This window comes from Aotus nancymaae, unplaced genomic scaffold, assembly GCF_030222135.1.
Source record: "Aotus nancymaae isolate 86718 unplaced genomic scaffold, 86718_ANA_hifiasm-v0.15.2.pri h1tg000012l, whole genome shotgun sequence".
NCBI classification, from domain to species: Eukaryota; Metazoa; Chordata; class Mammalia; order Primates; family Aotidae; genus Aotus; species Aotus nancymaae.
The window spans coordinates 38,330,583-38,350,248 of NW_026988423.1; the positions used below are offsets into that span (position 1 = coordinate 38,330,583).

Here is a 19,666-nt window from a genome sequence, read left to right on the forward strand (position 1 = left end):
ATCCAGGCTCCTGAGGGACCTCTGGCCCTGGCTGCTGCTCGGCACTCAGAGGCAGGAGGAGCATGCAGCTGCCACCAACCCCCCAACCCCAGAGTTCCTCCAGGAGGCAGAGCTGGGAAGGCCAAGAAGGAGGCCGAGCTCAGCACAGGGTGGAAACCCCCCAACCTGGATGCTGCCCTGTCCTGTGCAGTTTCTGGCCCATCTTGGGGAACTCTGGGGCTCCAGGCAGGTCACACTGGCATCTCCCTGTGCTGACTGTACAGACCCCAGCTTTGCCAAATGCCCACTGTGTTATTTAAATGTCTGGGGCTTGGATTGAATTTCCATCTTTATTTATTGATGCCATCACTAATGGATAGATGACCCGAGGGAGGTCTCCTCTCCCAGGGAGGCGGAGACGTGGTAGAGATGCTATCTGAACAGAAGGAGAAACCAGAAACCCATGCAGCAGGGGCCCCTCTGCCACACCATGTGGTGCCCGGCCACAGCCTGCCGGCCCGGCCTTCTCCCAAGCAGCCCACGTGGGAGCTCTGACCTGGCCAGCAGGAGGCACGCAGGAGCCCTGCACAGGTCTTCATGGATGCCCGCGCCTCCACCAGCCCCAACTGAGCCCTGGGAAAATGCCTCCCGTAGCTCAGCCGGACTGGACATCCCTGAAGGAGCCCGGGGGTAAAGAGGTTGAGGAAGTGGCTCCTACCTTGGACAAGCAGGTGGGTCGTGTGGATAGCCTCCCCTTGAATGCTGTACGCTCGACAGGTGTAAGCACCTCTGTCCTCTCGACTGACCGATGTCACTGTCAGGCTGCCGTCACTCACCTGGGGGCCCAAAACAGACAGAGCTCAGCACCCACGCTCGCACCCAGCACCGCTACCTTCAAGCAGGGAGATGTGGTCGGAAACACTTAAGGAGGAGATGAACGCAGAGACACACGCATCTGGAGGACACGAAGGCCAGGTACCCCCCTGCCCCCCTCCCACCAGTGACACAAAGACGCCTGCAGCTGAGCCAGGCCATGGTTTTCCAGCCTCCTCTATGCTTGTGCACGTAGCATCAGGGGTCGGCTGCGGTCGGGGGCCGCCCTAGGGACGAGGGGGAAGAGACTACAGGGTCCCCACCTAGAACCACACTTACCTGGTATTTCCCACTAGCACCGAGGAGCGTCCCCTCCTTGAGCCAGGTGACGATGGGCTTGGGGTTCCCAAAAGCTGTGCAGGTCATGGTGATACTACCACCCTCCTTGGCCTCGATGTACTGGGGGGGTGTTTCTGTAAAGGTGGGTGGGGCTGCAAAGGAGACCACAAAGGTGAAGGACACGCCTCAGCCAAGTCGCTGCCCTGCAAGCAGTGCCTCCCCCACACAGCACCCTCACCGTGGCTCTGCGGAATCCAAGGACAAAGGAAGGAAGGTCGGGATGGGCAAAACTTTCTGCCTGCCAACGTTACCAGCAGGGAGACCTGCATCCAGACCCAGTCTGGCTGGTACAGTACCCAGCTTCTATACTGTAGCTCATTCCCAGTTCACTGATGTTTACTGAGCATCTACTCCAGGGTGGCCGTTACAGCACACTGTCTGCTCCCAGCTCCCCAGGCTCTTCTACCATCCTCCAGTTCTTCCCCTTACGATGACCCATGACACCCAGAGCTCCTCCTTCTTGACTCCAGCTCAGCCAGGCCCCTACATTTCCAGAACACTTGCCATCTGAGCCCCACCAAGGCCTAGCACAGGTGCAGGCCAAGGCTACACGGAGGCTCATTTTCCCAGATTCTGCAGAGAAAATCAACCAACTTCCTGCCTCTCTGGCTTCCGTGGATGAAGGTGGATAGCCCATCCGAGAACCACTCCCTTCTTCATTTTTCTGATTATGCCAGGTCATCTTCCCCCTTGCATTGGAGATTTGATTAAAACTCCATCCTGTTTGGATAATCGGCTTTTAACAGACTCAGTCCCATTTGCCTGAGCTGCTTGTAGAAGCAATCCGGTCAATCTTAACCCCTTGGACTGTCAGTCCCACAGTCTTCTGAAATGGCAAGGAGGCCCCCAGTTCTGAACTCCAGCCCTGAGGCCCAAAGCAGTAGGCTGGCACAGGTCAAACTGAGCTCATCCCAAGGTACCTGAAGCTCAGAACCCAAGTTCGTGCACTAGCCTGACACTTCTGGCACCCTTGACAAGTTACTCAGCTTCTCTGGGTCTTACCTAAATCTCCCACCTCCAGAAATGATGTGAGGAATAAACATGTAAAAAGCAGCTTGGGAAATGCACAAAGTGCCAGTACCACCACCATCACTATCATCTCTTCAGGAGCCAGCCGCTCAGGCATTCATAGGAAGCTTTGGGAGAGGTCCCTCCTCCCCACACAGCCCTGCCCCGAGAAGCAGAATGCTGCTATAGGGTCTGGTCCTGCCTGCAGCACCAACCTCATCTCCCTCCCAGCTCACTCTAACCATACTGGCTGTCTTCGTCTTCCTCAAATGCGCCAAGAATGTCTGACCTTGGGGCCTTTGCCTGTGCTGCTCTCCCTGCCTAGAAATGCACACCCGATCTCACTCATTTGGTTCATGCAAGTCTTTGCTAAAATGCTGCCTTACCCGGGCAGCCCATCCCATCTCAGATGGCACTTCCAGTGTTCTCTACTCCCTCGCACTGTTTCATTTTCTTCAAAGCACATGACACTTACAAGTCTCTGTCTCTCTATGTGTTTACCTCCTTCTTACCTGTCCCCTTTATTAAGATGGTGGCTCCTTAAGAGCAGCCCCCTTTTGCGTAGGTCACCACATGCCCAGCTTTTAGCACAGTTCCTGGATGTAGTAGCCAAGGGCTCAGCAAACATTTGTTGAATGAACGAAAGAATGAAACAAACAAATGAGTAGTGCTCACACATACACACACCTACAGACCAATGCCAACGCGAACACAAACACAAAACACGTCCTAAGAGCAAGACCATGGCGAGACCACTTTCATCCCCAATCCCCAAAGCCTGCAGCTCAGTGTGTGCGGGGCAGGGGGCACGCGGAGGGTGACCACTGAAAGCACACGGGAGCACGCATCATCACACACAAAAACACACACCTCGCGCATCCTTGACAAAATCAATTCTCATCAGTGTCTAAGAAAATACTAAAAATAATGGCAAAAAGGCATTCAAAGTCCTTGTATAGGGCTCCTGGGATCCTGACTTGTGGGCGTCTTCCCACCAAGAGCGTGTGCTCATCTCCGACACAGACCCTTCCTGCTTGGCCCGCCCCTTGAAATATGGTTAACACGGACACTGCCTCTATAACCTCCGGTGCCAAGCTTAAAAGAAAAGATAATAAATTAAATTTACATCCTGAAGTGACACATTACTTACTAATTACATAATTACTTTATTATTTAGGTGCTAATTAGGAAAGTACTTTGAACAATTTCTAGTTTTCAGGAAAATAATGGTTTGACTCTCAATTATTTACTGAATTAGATGTTAGCTTGCCAGCTGCATTTCCAGGCTTAATTCTTTTTTACAAGTGCCCTATAATTAATAGTGCAGGTTAGAAATAGGCTGCCCTCTCCTCCATGTAATTCACCAACCTAAAGGAAGGCTTGGCTCAGGCTTTTGGGGTATTTTATATGTGATAAAGAAATAATTGGGTCTGTTTCCACCCAACTGGTCTTCAAAGAAAATACAGAAGGAAAATGAGACAATTTGTAATTCTAATTGTTCACTGGCCTTTCATTTTCCAAAGGTGATGCACGTCAGAAAACGGCTGACATTAAACATTCTAGTTTGAAAGCAACGGAGTGCTGGTGCTTGGATTCCTTCCTTCAACAACGGAAACATTTATGCTGGAAGGAGCCTCAGAACTTGGGAAGAAGAGAAAGGGGGAAGAGGAGAAGGGAGATCTCTCACCTCGGAAGGGTCTGTCCTGTTCTGCCCGTGCGCAGGTAGCTGCCTTGACTATGTTAAGGCATCTTTTAGCACCAGCCCTGGTTCTCAAGCCTGGAGCACATGGTGTGCCGTCCTCAGCTTTCCCTCCCAGCACTTCCCTATGAACAACCTCCCGTGTTCCCAGAATGCACTGCTCTCCTCACTCTGAGCTTCCGAGCATGCTTGTCCACTCTGCCTGGAGGACCCTACCCGACTTCCCACCTGCGTGTGACCAACTCCCCTCCCTAGCCAGATCTCTGAAGACAGGCCATTTCTTCAGGGAAGCTCTCCTTCCTTTGTGCTCCCAAAGCCATACTGCAGTCATCTCTGGATGTGACAGTCTCTTGAAGTCTCCTTAGGACCCGGGACAGGGTCATGCCTCCTGCTGTATCCCCAGAGCCTGCCACAGAGTGGACATCCAAAAATATGTTTCGAATGGACAATTGTTGGTGGATTCAGAAGACTACCAAAGTCCTTTGCGTCTTCCAGCCTAATAACCCTGCTACTAGATTTTCACCTGACTTTGTTTTTTTCCTCTGGAGAAGGAAGGTGGCCAGCATCTCACACATAATTACCCATATGTAATTAACACTCCAGACTACTGTGCAAGATCCTTTCTTTCGCAGCATTTCACTCAGTCCTCACAACAAACACTGCAAATCATAGGCACTGCTTTTTGTAACTGAGGAACCTGCCGTCCGATGGGTAAGTGACCTTGCCCAGGGCCACACAGCTAATACACAGTGAGTTTATGAAATGAGCCTCACCTTTTAAAGGTCTTGCTCCATGCTTATCCCACCCAAAGCAATTAGGAATTCCCAAAGAACCAATTCCTACTCACGCAAACTAACACAGATATGCTCTAGAACATACAATTGCAAGTGAGATTCGACTTTCCAGTCATATGCACGTCCAATGAATGCCTGGTGTCTCAGATTCCCGAAATGAACACTGCCAACCAGGATGATGCAAAAGAATGGAGGCAGTGCCCCAAGATGATTTCACCCGCTGTTCAGGACAGAGCACAGGAGAGAAGGGAAGCAAAGCAGAACCCTCAGCCTGTTGTTCATCGCAGCAAGATTTTAGCGGCAAGTTTGCCTTTCTAATTACACTTTGCTTGGGTTCCTATTCCCCGATCATGCAACAGCTGGCACCAAAAGGGGGTGACTCAAAAGCTTGCAGGTGGTCAGAACAATCCCCCCAAGATTTCAAATGTGCTTCAATCAATCTCTTGGGACTGACTGACAGGAGCCAGCTACCTCCCACAGCGAAGGCTGGGCTAGGCAGGCTGGACCGACACCAGCTTTACGGTTTCTTTTCCCAAAGCCAGTGACCTTGCTAAAACATAACATCCTCTGTTCTTTCAGGACTCTGGACAAGTTCTCAGACCCAAAAGAAACACAGGTCTGGCCCAGTACCCACTAGGTAGGGCAGACAGAGCCACCCTTCAGGGCAGATCAATACTGAGAGAAGCTTCCAAGCAGGAACATCCATTTCTCTCTTCTAACCACAGCATCTATGGTCTCGAGCATCAAAACCAGAAGGACCTAAGCTGTATGTGGTGCACCCCAGCACCCACGCTGTTGAAGCGTCAATAGCTAGCACAGTATCTGCAACACAGTGGTGGCTGGATACACTTTTGTCATCGATAGAATAATGAAGGATACATTGTTAATTTTTTGGCCAAAAAAATGAAATGAAATGTTTTTTAAAATCCGCCCCACTCCCATTACGGGGACCACTTCTCCTTTATCGTTTCTCCATGGTTCCAGTCTTCTGGCTCCTCCAGAGTACCTCCTTCCAGGGACACAAAGAGGAGATTCTCCCTCCAGGGAGACTCTGAGAACCCAGTCCCCAGTGCTGTCACTGCTAGGGACCCAGGCCCTCAGCCTAGGCCAACTCCTGGAGCTCTGCAAGCTCTCAGGGCTTCCTTGCCCTCACCCAGACCCCTGAAAAGCACCTTACCAAGCACAAGTCACTTAGCCTGAGCTGTAAGTAACTGATGGCCATTAAAACTGTGACTCTTCCCAGGATGCCTGCATTTTATTAGCTGGTAAACCCCACAGGAGCAGGGACTGGGTACGGGTCTCCTTGCCAGTGTTTATCCATCATCTGCTACACACTCCACCCTTGGTACGTACTACTTAAATGAACACAGTTAAAGAGAACCAAAATATCAATCTAAAAAGAAAGACTAACTCTGGGACCCCAGGAATTCCACCAGAATTGGGGTAGCAGGGTCTTCCCAAGGCTGGGAAATAATCCCAGTAGTGACCTTAAAGCCTCAGTGACCTTTGTCTCCTTAAGGCCTCAGCCTTCCTGGTTTGAAGCAGCAGCTTCTCATGCCTCTCTAAGGACTCTGACAGCACCAAGCGTGCAGAGAGCTGCCACTCCTGGGCACCTGCACTGCCTGCAGAGGCTTCAGGAGGACAGTGGCGGGGGCGCTGCAGGAGCGAGCTGATGTCTTACGGGACCACCGCAGCCAGGAGGGGGCAAGAGGTAGGGTGCATTCAGGGGAAGAGCTTCCTCTGGGGCAGGCCCTAGGGTCAGTCCTCCAGGGCTACTCCACTGATGGTGAGGTGGACCCACCCTGGAAGGAGCCCTCACTCACCGTTGATGGTGAGGTGGACCCACCCTGGAAGGAGCCCTCACTCACCGTTGATGGTGAGGTGGACCCAGCTGCCGTTGTGGAAGGTGTCATACTGCTGGTCCAGCATGAGCACTTTGCACTCGTACCAGCCCTGGTCCTCAGAGCGAACTTGTTCCAGACGCAGAGATGCCTTATCATGAAGACTGGCCCGCCCTGGGGGAAGACAGCAGACAAATGCCCCACAGACCATCAGGGAAGGCCAGCAGCTCCCCACCCCCTGCCCCAGCTAAAGATAGAGGACCCATCATAATCTTCATACCATTCCCTATGGCAGGGTCCTGGAATAACAGCTGGCACCCACCTCCAGCAGCAGGTGGCAAAGGAAAGGGCATAGTACTTTGGCCATGGAGCCACTCTCCTGCCCCAGCTGGCCCTGCCCCAGCCTGCAAGGCAACTCAATGCACTTGGCATTGAGAGAAGCCTCAGTTCCTTAGAATACTCCCATTCTTTTGGAGATCTCCTGGGACAAAAGTAAGGCATGATGGATACAGAGCTGAGAAGAGATGAAAGAGAGGGAAAGAGAGAAAGAAAGTACCAACAGAAGGTGGGGGGTCTCCAGGGCACCCAGAAGCACCTCCATTCAGGTTGAGCAATATCCCTATCCCAGCAGGGTGCCCAGCACTGGCTCACCCAGCTTCCCTCTTTAAGGCAGAGGGAAGGCAGGCTGCAGACCAGGATGCTAGGGTCCCCTCCCGCCCCTGCTGTCAGTGCCAGAGAGACTACGTATCCTAACAAAGCCCATTGACCCAAGGAGCTAAGGGCAGAAGGGCCCAGAAATCCAAGAACAAGAAAAGGATTGGCAATCAGAGCAAACATCCCGGAGCCACCCTTCCTCAACTCCAATCCGCATCACAGTAGGGCACCATCTGTGTCTCACTTCTGGCAATGAGGAGGCTGGAGGTGCAGAAGCCCCTTCCATGACACCAGTAGGGTGGAGCAGCCCTTGGGGTCGGCCCCCAACCCCACTACTCTTAGCTCACCCCTCACCCCAGCCAATAGCACAGCGCCTCTGCTCTCCTCCTTGTCCTGACACTGGCAACCTGCCTAAAAACTAGACTCTCAAAGCCAACCCTGGTCAAAAAGAGAGCATGAGACATAGACACAGGAGCGAAAGACAGACAGAGACGGAAGCATTCTGAGAAAGGCAGGGCAGACCTCAGAAGCCACCAGCAAAGATGAAAGTAAAGGCAGTGCCCTGCCTGCTTCCTCCCTTCCTTTCAACCCCAACACACTCTCACTCAATGACACGCACACACACGCACACACACCCACGCCCTCCTCTCCCGCGGGCTGGGGGGCAGGCAGCGGCATGAGTCACGAGGCCTTTGCTGGCAGGAGTAACTGCCAAGCAGGACACAGATAGGGCCAGGAGAAGGAGAGGACGGCATGGCAGAGGAGGCAGAGACCAGGCACCTGCAAATAGTGGGAGGCCGGAGATTCATCTGTACACTCAGGATGGGAAGGCGCACTGACATCAGAAGAGCCAAGTGGGAAGGGGTGGGTGCAGCCAGCAGGGCAAGCCACCCTGGCCCAGGGCTGCCTGACTCGCCCTGCTGTCCTCTCCAACCCACTCTCCCACCCAGGCCTGTCCAGCTTCCCCCGCGGCTCCCAGCCCTCTCACACCCCAGGTAGACTGTTTAGAAGGCTTTCCCCTGCAGCACCTCCACTTCCCTCTCCTCTCACCACTTAATTAAAACCTACCAGAGGACAAGGGATGGGAGAACCATTCAGAGACTGGGAAACAGAGATAAAGAGTGGTCAGGAAAAGTCAGGGCCCAGAGGGGAACCCCAGAGGAGCTGACTCCAGATGGGGAGGGCGTGGGAAGCCGGGCGCCCAGACCTTACCTGCATACTCAGGGTCCACGTGCGGGGGGTAGTAGCCAAACTTGATGAAGATAGGGATGGGGACCCCAAACTTGAACCACTCTACAACATAGGGTGGGGGCTGTCCCGTCACTGGGTGGATCACGTCGCATCTCAGGACCACGGACTCCCCAGCTCTTGCCGTCACAAATTCGGGCTCCTCTCGCAGGCCGTGGGCGCCTGATGGGGACAGCCAGGTTGGACACAGAAAAAAGGTGACAAAGAGATCCTGCCTCGGCAGCCCCATGCCCGTGTCACAAGGTTCCCCCCCGCCGACCAGCCACCCTCCATGGGCTACCCAGCCCTCCCAGGAGGGTTCCACACACACCCTCCATCCCTCTCCACCTCGCTGCTCATACCTCCCTCTGTCCTGGGGCCCCCAAGCATCCACAACTTGGGGGAAAGGAATGGCGGAGGAAAGGAGAGAGAAGCCATTCTCTTCAGTCCTACATGCCAGACCTTCCCTCCCCAGTCTCAAAGAGCAGCAGGCGTCATCCAGCCCCACCCCCTGCTGGCATCCGGCCCCAAGAATTACAAGGAGTTGAGGATGTGGAGGTGAGGGGTCTCCGCCCCCTCTGGAGGCCCACAGCACTGCCCAGCTGTGGCAGCCTGTGCACACAGAACATTCTTTCTGCACCAGGACACTTCCCACTACAGCCTGGTGGGAAATGACAGAGCCAGCCTTCCTCCTCCACCCCACCCCCAGCTCAGCCTGATGTGCACGGCACAAAACAAGGGTACTCCATGCAGGAGCTGGGAAATCCCTAACAAGCTCAGCCGAGGCTGTTCATGGCAACACCAGAGGGAAAGCCCCGCAGGCCGAGCCAGCCTCTCCAGCCCCTCCTCCCAGCACAGCTCTCGCCAGCCCTGCCGCAGAGGGGGCAGTGGGAGGGGCCCAAGCTCCAGACATCACAATTAGAACAGGATGCTGGGGACGGAGACCAGTTGGGGAGACCTCAGGGCTGCCCCTACCTTGGGCAGAGGAAAACGAAACCAGACGGTGGGATAGGGCACACCCACCCTGGCAGGCAGCAGAGGGGGGCCAGCAAGGCAGCGACCAGGAGGACCACCCCGCCTCCACCCCACCGCAAGCCAGAGGATGCTGCAGAGAGGAAGAGCCACGCGCCCCAAGCACCGCAGCCCCGCTCCTGGGCCCGAACAGGGCACGCAGCCCTCCTCCCAAGCCAGGCTCCGCTGCCAGGCAGGGCCAGGGAGGCCACAAGGTCACCTTGTCCAGCTACATCCTAGGGAAAGGGACAGCTGAGGGGAAGCCTCACCTCCTTCATTCCCTGGTACTACCGCCACCCCCGCAATTGGCCACAGCTTTCCCAGCCCCAGACCCTCCGGGTCCCAGGCCAGGCACCCGACTCTCCAAGGCAGCACCTAGGACAGCAGCTGCAGTACCAAAACCCAAAGACAGGGAGCCGGCTGGGACTCCCGCAGGAAAGGATGCCCAGAGGAGGGCAGCACCAGCCCCTGCCAGTCCCCATTCTGGTGCCTTGGTCTGAATCCCCCTGCGTCTCGGACCACCGTGTGTGCCTTCCCGTCTCCATCCCTTCATGTCTGTGTCTGGACACTTCTCTGTGTCTGTGCACACGCACACACATGCCGGGCTCCTCTGCATGTGTTCTCTCTCTCTGTTTGTGGGCTCTCTGGCTCTCCCTCTCACTCTTTCGGTCTCTCTTATTTGCCTCTCTCTGACTTCCCTGTCTGTGTCTCTCTGGCTTCTTCTCTGCATCTCTGGATCTCTGTTTGTCTGTCTTGCTGGCGCCTCTGTGTGTGTCTGTCTGTCTCCCTCTGGCTCCTTCTCTGGATTTCTGTGTGTCTGTCTCTCTCTGGCTCCTCCGTCTGTCTATCTGTCTGCCTGTCTGTCTTGCTGGCTCCATCTCTGCATTTCTCTCTCCATCTCTCTCTGGCTCCTGCTCCTCCTCCATGTCTCTCTCTGTCTCTCTCTGTCTCTATTTCTCCCTAGCTCTTGCTTTATGTGGGTGACTATCTACCTGCCTATCTTTCTCCCTGTTTCTATCTACCAGCATGCCTCTCTGTGTGTCTGTGTGTCTGTGTGTGTGTGTGTGTGTGTGTGTGTGTTTCAGTTGGCTTATGCAAGGGGAGGGGCTTTGCCTGCTTCTCTGTATGCAAGGGCTCTGTCTCTGCATGTGTGTACTTTCGTGTCCGTGGTTCTCCGTGTCTGTCTGTATGTCATCTCTGTGTGTCTCATTCTCCCTCTCCCCCTCCCCTGCAAGTTGCGGAAGAGGGAGGAGGCAAGCCCTTCCAGAAGCTGATTGGCTCCCGGTGACATCACTGTTTTCTAGAGAAAGAGCTAAGATCACAGAGTATTTTTGGACAGAGCAGAGCACTGCACTCACCTGCCTGAGGCCCCAGAAGGTTTCCCAATTCCCCCACCCCCAACCTTGCTTCAGGCTAAGTTTGCATCCCCGCCCCTCAGGGAAAGCAGGGAGAGTGCCCAGCTGCAGCCTTGCCTCCCCCACAGCCCCAGGGGCCCTCAGCAGGACAGCCTGCCTCCCAGCAGCCAGGAGCACAAAGGCAGATGCTGAACCAAGAGGAATGGGTGAATAATGGGCACCATGAGCTTGCAGAGAAGCAGTGTGCATATGTGAATGTGTGTATGTGTGTGTGTCTGCAGCACAGAACAGTGAGGAGATAAGAAACTACAGAAGCCTAGGGGAGGAGGAGGGAGTTATTCCCAGGGGCCAGGTTACCTAGAGGAGGGCAGAGTGGGCCACAGAAGGTGGTTCCTTCCCCGGGCTTTGGCCCTAGAGCCCAGGCAGGAGGAACAGAGGCCTAGGGAGACAGCAGTCGCCTCCAACAGTGAAGTTTTGCTCTGGTGAGCTGGCTTCCAGGTAAAGGGCTCTAGGGGGCAATGCCAGGAGGTGGGTGGGCTTTGACATGGGCTCCCGCTGTGAGGCTGCTTATTTGCACCTAGCCTGCCTCATTCTCACCGCATAGCAATGAGGCAGCCTCTTCACACCTTCCCCAGCACCAGGCTCCCACCCCAGCCCCAGCCTCCCACCCCAGCCCCAGCCCCAGCCCCAGCCAGCCCCTGGGCTAAGTGCTGAGCACCCAGCGTAAGGCCTACCCCCAAGGCAGGCAGTCCCCTCCCGGCATCTCTTCCCAAAGACTCTTTCAACCAGGGAGAGGCAGCTGCAGAGAGAACACACCCCAAAGAGGATAAGTAAGACAAAAATGAGAGGGAGCTTCCCCAAAATACAGCAGCGGTGTGGGCAACCATGTCCTGGCCTCCATACTCAGTCCAAACCCTCTTGCTTTTCTGGATCCTAAAATATTTATCAGTTTTCCGCCATCTCCTTCACACACATATGCGCACACGTGCACGCACACACACACACACACACACACGCACGGCATGTTCTCTCACTCCATCACCCACAAGCACTTCTCCCTAAGCCTGATCGTTTCTGAGCCAAAGTATGTCTAATAACACACTCTCTCCAGAAAAGCTCAACGTGAAGAAAAGTAATCAGGCTGGCAGTAAAGAGGAAAGATGGAGGAGAGATAGAGAAGCCCAAATATAGGGGGAAACCACACCCACATCCAGGAGTGGAAGAGCTGCAAAGCCGCAAGGGAGGAGAGCTGGAGGATGGGCCAGGTGCGGAGCCTAGCCCTGGGAGGGAGAGCTCAGGCCATCTGAACACTGTCAGAGCACCCCAGAGCCTGGATGGGGGCAGAGTGAGACTGGAAGGGGGAGGGGCTGGCCCCTGAAGGGAGTGAGGAGGAAGGGGAGGACCAGGAGGAAGAGGGGAAGGGGAGGATAGAGTGTGCTGAGCCCCTCTCCCATCACAGCAGCCCAGAGGGGCCAGGCCCCTCCCTCAAAGGGGGAAAACTGGCACCGTCAGGGGTGGGCATAGTGGAAGGCAGCCATGTGGTGCCATAGGTCTCACACTCTTTTTAGACAAGGCCAGAAATAGCAGTGCCCAAAGCCTAGTAAATCTGTATCTTAGGGGTGTGCCCAGCTCCCTTTGGAGCAGTTATGGCAGGGAAGAGAAAGTATGAGGGCAAAAAAAGATGAGGTAGCCCCCCGAGGTCTGGCTGACCTTTTGGGAAGCCCACAGGGTATGTATCTCCTGCTCTCTGGGACAGGTGGTATCCAGTGGGGTGGCTGAGTCCAGGGCTGCCATTGGACCCCCTGTGCAGAACCATGAGGCATCCAGGGCCTGGCACAGCCCCTGTCCAACACGCACAACCTGGAGCTCCTCCCCCAGGGAAGGGCTAGGGAAGGAGGGTACCTGAGAGCAGGACTGCTCTAAATACGGAGGAAGGTGTGCAGGGGAAGGTGTGAGGAGCAGGGCCGGGAGAGCATCAGCTGGCACGTAAGCCTCACATGCTGTGAATGCCTGCTGCACACTAGGCTCTGTGCTTGGAATGCAGGGAATCTCAGTCCCTGCCCGCAACGGCCTCCTGACACAGGCACTGCTGTCTCTCATTGAAAAATGAGCAAACAGGGAGCTGTGCGGCTCACTCAAAGTTACTCGGTTCCAGCTGTGCCCAACACATGGATGGCATCCCCGTCCTCCTTCTCAGAAAGCAGATGGGGCAGAGGGCATCCTGGCCCAACCCAGGCCCTGGGACCAAGGCCTCTCACCCACTGTCTCTCCCTTTTCCCTTTCTTAGGGCCTGAGCCAGAGGTCGGCAACTCCTACCCCACACTTGGGACAGGTTTTGCCAGTACAGACCCTGAAGCCTGGGGCCATAGGGTGGGCCTGTCTCAGAAGGCGGCTGCGTGGGCCGACCAGCTCTGGGGAGCCTGGCCTTCTGCCTGAGACTCTGGGACCCCTACCTGGGTCTAGCTGGTGGCTGGGGAAGCAGGGAATGGAATGAGCACCAGCCTCTGTTGCTCATTAATACAAGTCCTTATTGCAGACTCCTCCTCCTCCTCCTCCTCCTCCTCCTCCTCCTCCTCCTCCGGGCACCAGACTTCCAAACCACAGGCCTGTTGTCTAATAATACCAGCGACAGCCACCGCCACCTCCATCTGCCAGCCTAAAAATAATCCCTGCTGAGTCCAAAAAAGGCACAGCCCCCAATAGTCCCCCAACCCCTCCTCCCTGACAAGCCAGGAGGCTCCAGGAGATTCCAGGAAGCTGGCAGAGCCGGGGCTCTCACAAAGTGGGAGGCACACGCCCAGAGGACGGCAGGAGGAAGGCGGGACCCAGAGCACAGCGAAGACCCAGAAAGGACAAGGCGGGGGAGAGACGTGGCCCAAAACGCTGACAGGCAGGTACAGGTCGTTCTGGACACCCTTCTGCCTCCAGGAGAGACCCCCACACCCAAACCAGCAGCACCTCAGAGCATGTCCACCCTTCGGTGGTCTCCCCTTGGTACCCTCACAGCCCTCCCAGCCCCCAATTGCCACCAAACCTCTCTGGTTCAGTTCAGAAGCCAGGGGTCAGGGAGACCCAGCTGCTCCTTAGGGAGAGAGGGAGAGAGAGGCACTGGGGAGGGGCAGGCTCAGCAGGCTCCTTCCTTCTGCAAGGGCTGCTCTGCCCTGACCCTTCTCAGCTGGGCTCCCCAGTAGCTGTGAGGCCGGGATGCTATTAGCAACCATAATTTTGCTCTCAGCTAGATTGTATTTCCAAGAGCCCTTTCCCCAGGAGCCACTGGCAGGAAGGAAGTCAGTAATTCAATCTCCGCTCTGCTCCTTTAATGGCTACTCAGCAGAGGCAAAGCCACACCCCCATGGCCCTTCTTCCTACCTGGGCAGAGGCCTGCCCCGCACTCTCAGGGCCCAGGTGCACACAGCCCTGCAGCCAGCAGGCAGCCTGGCAAAGTGAGGGTGCCATGGGTTCGGCCCCCAGGAGGCTGGGCTCCATGGTAAGGTGCCAGATAGAGGCGGTAAGTCCGTGGGAAGCCGAAGTCCCATGTTTACTCCCCAGGCAACGTCAACATTCCTACTCCGAAGCCAGAAAACGAAGACAGTGACTCACCTCGTACAGTCTGTGCCTGTGTGCAAGTCACAGGCCCCCATTCCATCTCAGGGGCACACACAACCAGGAGGGAGGCAAGGGGACTCGGGGGGTGGAAGGCCAGGCTGAGCAGGGCCTTCTCAGAAGGACAGTCAGGCCAGCTGAGGCTCCAGAGCCCAGCCCTGGCACACATGGACCCTTTCTCCAGAGCCCTCTTGGAGGCCCCATCTCCTGCTTATTCACACAAGAGAGAACAGAAAAGCAGGAAGATTCCCGAGAAAAATAGGTCAGCTGCCTCCAGCAGACTGGGCTCACACCCGTGGGCAGTGCCTTGTGGGGGATGGGCATAAGCTGCCTCTCCAGCCCTACAGTCCTCTGGAGTGAGCAACTGAGACCATAGCCACACCCTCAGGGAGACAGACAGGCCCTGGGTTGGGGCCTGCCACTCTCGTAACCTCTAGGCTGCCTGGAGTCCAGCACTGAGGGTACCGCGGCATGGCGGGAGGGGACAGGAAGGCAAAGAATTGGCTCCAAGGGTCTCTCTGCTCTCAGGCTGCAGTGGGGAGAGAAGTGGCCCCCACCTCGTGCCTGCACACTAACTTCCCCACCCTGTCACACTCCACACATATGCACACAAACACACAGGCACTCCAGCACTTGTGGGCATGCACACATACAGCCTGCACATGTATGTGCGCGCAGGCATACATGCATGGACACGTACAGGTATGGGCACATATCCACACACATACAGGTGTGCACACATACGCAATGCATATACATACAGGGGCACATATATGCACACATGCAGGAGCACACACATATGTACACGCCTATAGCAACATGTGTGTATGCACACACACACACACACACACACACTTCTGGACAGCTGGAAGCTCTCAGCAGTTGCAGCTCTTTGACCATTCAGATCCACTCTTCACACAAGCTGCTTAGCCTGTTCGAGGAAGCAGGTGGAAGGGGACCGCTCCCTGAGCATCCTGCCTCCCAGCCTGAGAAAGCCACAGGATATGGAGAAGTGAGCTACGTTAAATCTCAGGCCCAGCCCTCTTTGGACCTTATCTCCCACCCCCACCCACATCTTGGCTCTGCAAATAGAAAGGCTGTGGGGACAGGAGGGAGCACCCAGCAGGGCTGAGGAAGAGACAGCCAAGGAGGAAGACACAGCCTGCCAGGCCCTGAGAACCGGCTCCCAGGCTGGGGAGAGGGCAAAGGCACAGGAGGTCGGAGTGAGGGCCAGAGAGATGGTGGGGCTCAGAATCTTCAGCGAGGCAGCCTCTGCTCCTTTGTGACCAGATCCCAGCTTTCTATCTCAGAGCCATAAATGCAAAACCACTCCAGGTATGGGACCCTGCAACTCCAAGACAAGCACATGCTGGGCCACAGGCTCTCAGCTGAAAGCTGATTTTGCCCCTGCCCCTCAGCCAAGCCCTCAACTCCCCAGCTTCCCCCCGGGCACATACTGCCAGATACACTCCTGTCCCCAGCGTGTGTGTGTTGAAAACACGCACACAAATCCACCCACTGACCACTTCCTGAGTTAAGTCCTTCTCCGCCGACAGGCTCACCACAGGGTCTTGACAGCAACCTCTGGGTCCAAACCTCCACCCTCCCATCTTCATTACCAAAAGGAAAAAGAGTAGGTCAAGGCCAGGTAGAGACTAGAGGGCAGTGGTTCAACTACCAGCAGGATCTGAGTCAGAACACCACTGTATTTGGGGACACTGTAGTCAAGCATAATGCAACCACAGAATCTGTGGCAGACAGAGGAGGCAGCCGTGGGAGTAAAGTCCCAGACTTCCTTCCCCTATCCAAGGTCCACAGTCAGCTAAGCACGGCCCAGGGTCCTCCCACAGAGTGGGAACTCCCCGCGGCTGGCTCAGCAGCTGTCTGAGATACCGAGTCTACACCAATCACTGTCTTCCAGGTTCTGGGTACCACTCCAGCCCCTCTCTTCTCCACACTCCCTCAACCTGTTCACTGACCTTCACCTTCATCACCTCCCAGGCACACACACTCAAAGTCAAAAGGAGGAGCCCATTCCAACCTCTGTTCCCCACCCAAGGGTTGTTAGAGTGGAGTCCCAACATAGCACCATCCCTTTTGCCCCTCTGCCGGAGCAGCCCCTGCTATGGCCAAATCCTAAGAGTAGCATCTCAAAGTCCCTCCTGCTGAGGGATTTCCCCAGAAGTCACCTCTGCCAGTCAGAGAACAGCTGAGCCCTCACAGGGAGCCTCACCAGCATCTGAACACTGGCTGGTGCTGCTCACTTGAGCGGGCGCCCATCCTCTCCCTCCAGAGGCTGCGTGCTGGGAGCCCCCACCTCCCGGGCTGTGTCCTTCCATAAACCTCTGGCCACTGACAACATTTCAGCTTTGGAGACCTTGCAAAGGACTTCCAAGCAGCTTTGAGGCCTGCACACGTGTCCCTGGGATGTCAGGTACAAGAGGTTCTGCCCAGAAAAGGTCAGCCCAGAAAGGGGTCTTACGTCCTAGCACTGGCAGCCTTTCAAACTTCCCCACAACACATTTCCAGTGCCTGGTGCCCTGAATAGCCCAAGGGAAAGAAACTAAGGAGGATCCTGAAATCCCAGGGGCAGTCAATAATAATGTTAATGTTTACTGAGCACATACTATTTAACAGGTAGTTGTTTGTTTCCTTATAGCACTAATGCTCACCTAAAAACCCTAAAAGCACATACTGTTAGCACATTTTCTATTGAGGCAAGTGACATTCAGAGAGGCTGAGAATTTGTCCAAGGTCACAGGGTCAGCAGGTGGCAGAGCCAGAATTTGAATCCAGTCTTATGGCTCTAGACGTAGGTCCTTAACTACCACACACAGAGCACTTGAGGCTAAAAAAGACCCTAAGACCAGTAAGGTCACCCTCTGCTTCCAGACAGGGGTACATGTCCAGCCATTCCAGACAGAAGGACCCCTCTGCACCCTGAAAGAGGGCATAACCTTCATGCCCGGCAACCTTCAATTTTGGGAAGCCCTTCCTTCTATCTTGCAATGCTGTGTGTTGCTGCAGTATAAACTCATATTCCTTTATTCTGGGTTTAAACTTGCAAAGAAGTCCATTCCCCCCACCCTGACTTGGGTTTGGAGGCTATTTCAGAGCCTTTCTACAGCGTCTCTTTTCTATTCAAAGATCCCAGCTCATCCTTTTGTGCTTTCAGGGACAGTCCCATAGCAGGAACATACCAAAAACGGGAGGGGAGGAGGATGCAGGCATTGGAAGACGACGAGGAAATGGGGGAGAGGATGAGGCTCCAGGCAGACTGTCAAGCGCAGCCCGACCCACCTCACATCCACCCCCGTTCCGTAAGCTTCCGCCACCACCTTGGCCTCAGTGTTCCCACCTGACAAACGAAGAGTTTTAAAACCACCCGGACCAACATGTCAGTTAATAAAATCACCCTTCCCTTCGCCCTCCGCTGTTTCTGTTTTCAGACACCATCACCCCCACCCCAAGCAGAGGCGACATATTCATTCCATTCCAGAAAGTTTCTTGAAGCACTACCCGCTGCACAGACGGGTGACAAGAGAACCCCGTGAGAGGCGCCTCCAGCCCACCCAGTGCCCCGCGCCGCTAGGAGAGGGTACTCCGTCGGCGGGTCCTGCCTGCTGACTCCCACCCACGGCGGGTTCTCTCCCGCTGCCATCTCTTCCGGCTTGGTGAACTTGCCCGCAGCCAGGTCGTGTCTGTGGGCTGACAGCTCTGAGCTCACAGTCCTGGCACCCACCAGGCTCCACTCCGACTTCCATACAAGGGCCGAGAGCCGGAGATGCCACCCAGAGGCTTGCAGGTCGCTCAGCTCATCTCCAAAGCAAAAGCCGCGCGCTCACGCACGCATCACCCAACTCGGTGGCTTCCCCCTTGCGTCTCCTCCAGCTCAGAACCAGGAAAGAGAAAAATCCCCCCTCCGCTCAGATTCACAGCGTAGGGACCCCCCTCCCCTCCCCCTGCCCCCAGCCAGCTCTGCCTTGCAGCCGGGGAGGGCAGCGTGGGGCCCGCGCGGCTGCGGCGCGCTCCCGGGGAACTTTTGCCTGGCAGGTGCCGCTCAGAGAGGCGCGGGCGCAGGCCGGGTCCAGCCAAAAGCGGACACTCCTCGAAGCCAGCCTCATCAATCCTCCTCCTCTCACGGGGCGCCCCTGCAAGGGGGCTCAGACCTCCAGCTGCCAAGATGTGTGGGCAGGAGGGGTGCGAGCAGAGCTCTGGGCGCCCTAGGGCCGCGAACCCGGAGCCTTAGACGCGTGTGCCGCGAGTCCCAGGGCTCCAGATCGCGCCTCCCGGCAGGCGCTCCTCGAGGCGCGGGGCTCGAGCGCGCTGCAGCCTGCCCAGAGACCGCAAACTCCCGCAGCCGGAGTTTCCCGCAGCTCTGGGAGGCGGCCACCGGGGCAGGAGGCGACCGGTTCGCCGCGCGGGTGTGTACCGTGGGGACCGTGGTGGGCGCAGTCGACCTGGGTACCACAGCGTCCTTTCCCCGAGTGCCCGGCAGTCCGTGGGCTCGGGCGCCTTCCCTCCCACCCCTCCAGCCCGAGGCCCCCAGTCCCTCCCCGACAGTGCCCCCGGGCGCGCCTGGCCCAAGCCGGAGCCCGAGCCTCACCCGCAGGAAAGAGCGCCGGGGAGCCGGGGAGATGGGAACCCGGGGTTCGGGGAACCGGGGGGTCGGGCGTGAGGGGCCGAGGGCGCCGGGAGGGGTAGGGAGGGGCGCCGCACTTCAACTCACCTTGAGCCGCAAGCCCTCGGGTGCCGATCACACTTGCTATGAAAGTGGCCACATACCAAATCATAGTACTACCGCGCCAGCCCGGAGCCTCATCCTATCGCAAAGTGCTCCCGCGCCCGCACGCGCCTCGCGCCCGAGCGCCCGCCTCGCGCCCGCCTCGCGCCGCCTACGCCCCGCGCCGGTGCTCCTGCAGCCCGGGCGGCCAGCTCTCCATCCCTCCTCGGCTCCGCTCGGCTCGGCGCGCGCCTCCCAGGCCCCGGCGCAGCGGCACCTGCACTACTCGCCCGGGCTGAGCGCAGCCAGGTCCAAGGTGAAGCCTAGCCGGGCCGGGCCTCCGGGACCGCCCCCGCCGCCCGCCTATTGGGCGCCGCCCGCCATCCCGGGTCCCGATTGGTTCGGCCGTCCGCCCGTCGCGGCGCGAAGGAGGCGAGCCCATTTCAAGGTGCGTTGAAGTGTGGTGAGCACAGAGCCGCAGAATCATGCGCATTGCCGGGGAGAAGGCGGTGTAGCGTCTCTGCCCGCTTCTCTCTCGGCTCACACTGCATGGCAAGTTT

The 19,666-nt window shown here is 56.6% G+C and overlaps 1 protein-coding gene across 4 annotated transcripts in view; it reads right to left on the reverse strand.

The window, feature by feature from the left end:
* The window catches only part of IGSF9B (immunoglobulin superfamily member 9B), a 55,050-nt gene extending 35,839 nt beyond the window's left edge, over positions 1 to 19,211 (reverse strand). For 2 of the 4 annotated variants that reach the window (XM_012449159.2, XM_012449157.2), the window contains exons 1-5: positions 19,113 to 19,211; positions 8,400 to 8,597; positions 6,561 to 6,707; positions 1,132 to 1,283; positions 698 to 815 (exon numbers count right to left, since the gene is read on the reverse strand). In XM_012449159.2, coding sequence (XP_012304582.1) covers positions 698 to 815; positions 1,132 to 1,283; positions 6,561 to 6,707; positions 8,400 to 8,597; positions 19,113 to 19,176 — 679 coding nt within the window. In that variant the 5' untranslated portion in view covers positions 19,177 to 19,211. Of the gene's footprint in view, positions 1 to 697; positions 816 to 1,131; positions 1,284 to 2,711; positions 4,840 to 6,560; positions 6,708 to 8,399; positions 8,598 to 8,776; positions 8,860 to 19,112 lie in introns of those variants that run through there. The other 2 variants (XM_012449158.3, XM_012449160.2) reach the window with 2 other exon arrangements.
* Positions 19,212 to 19,666: the final 455 nt, after the last annotated feature.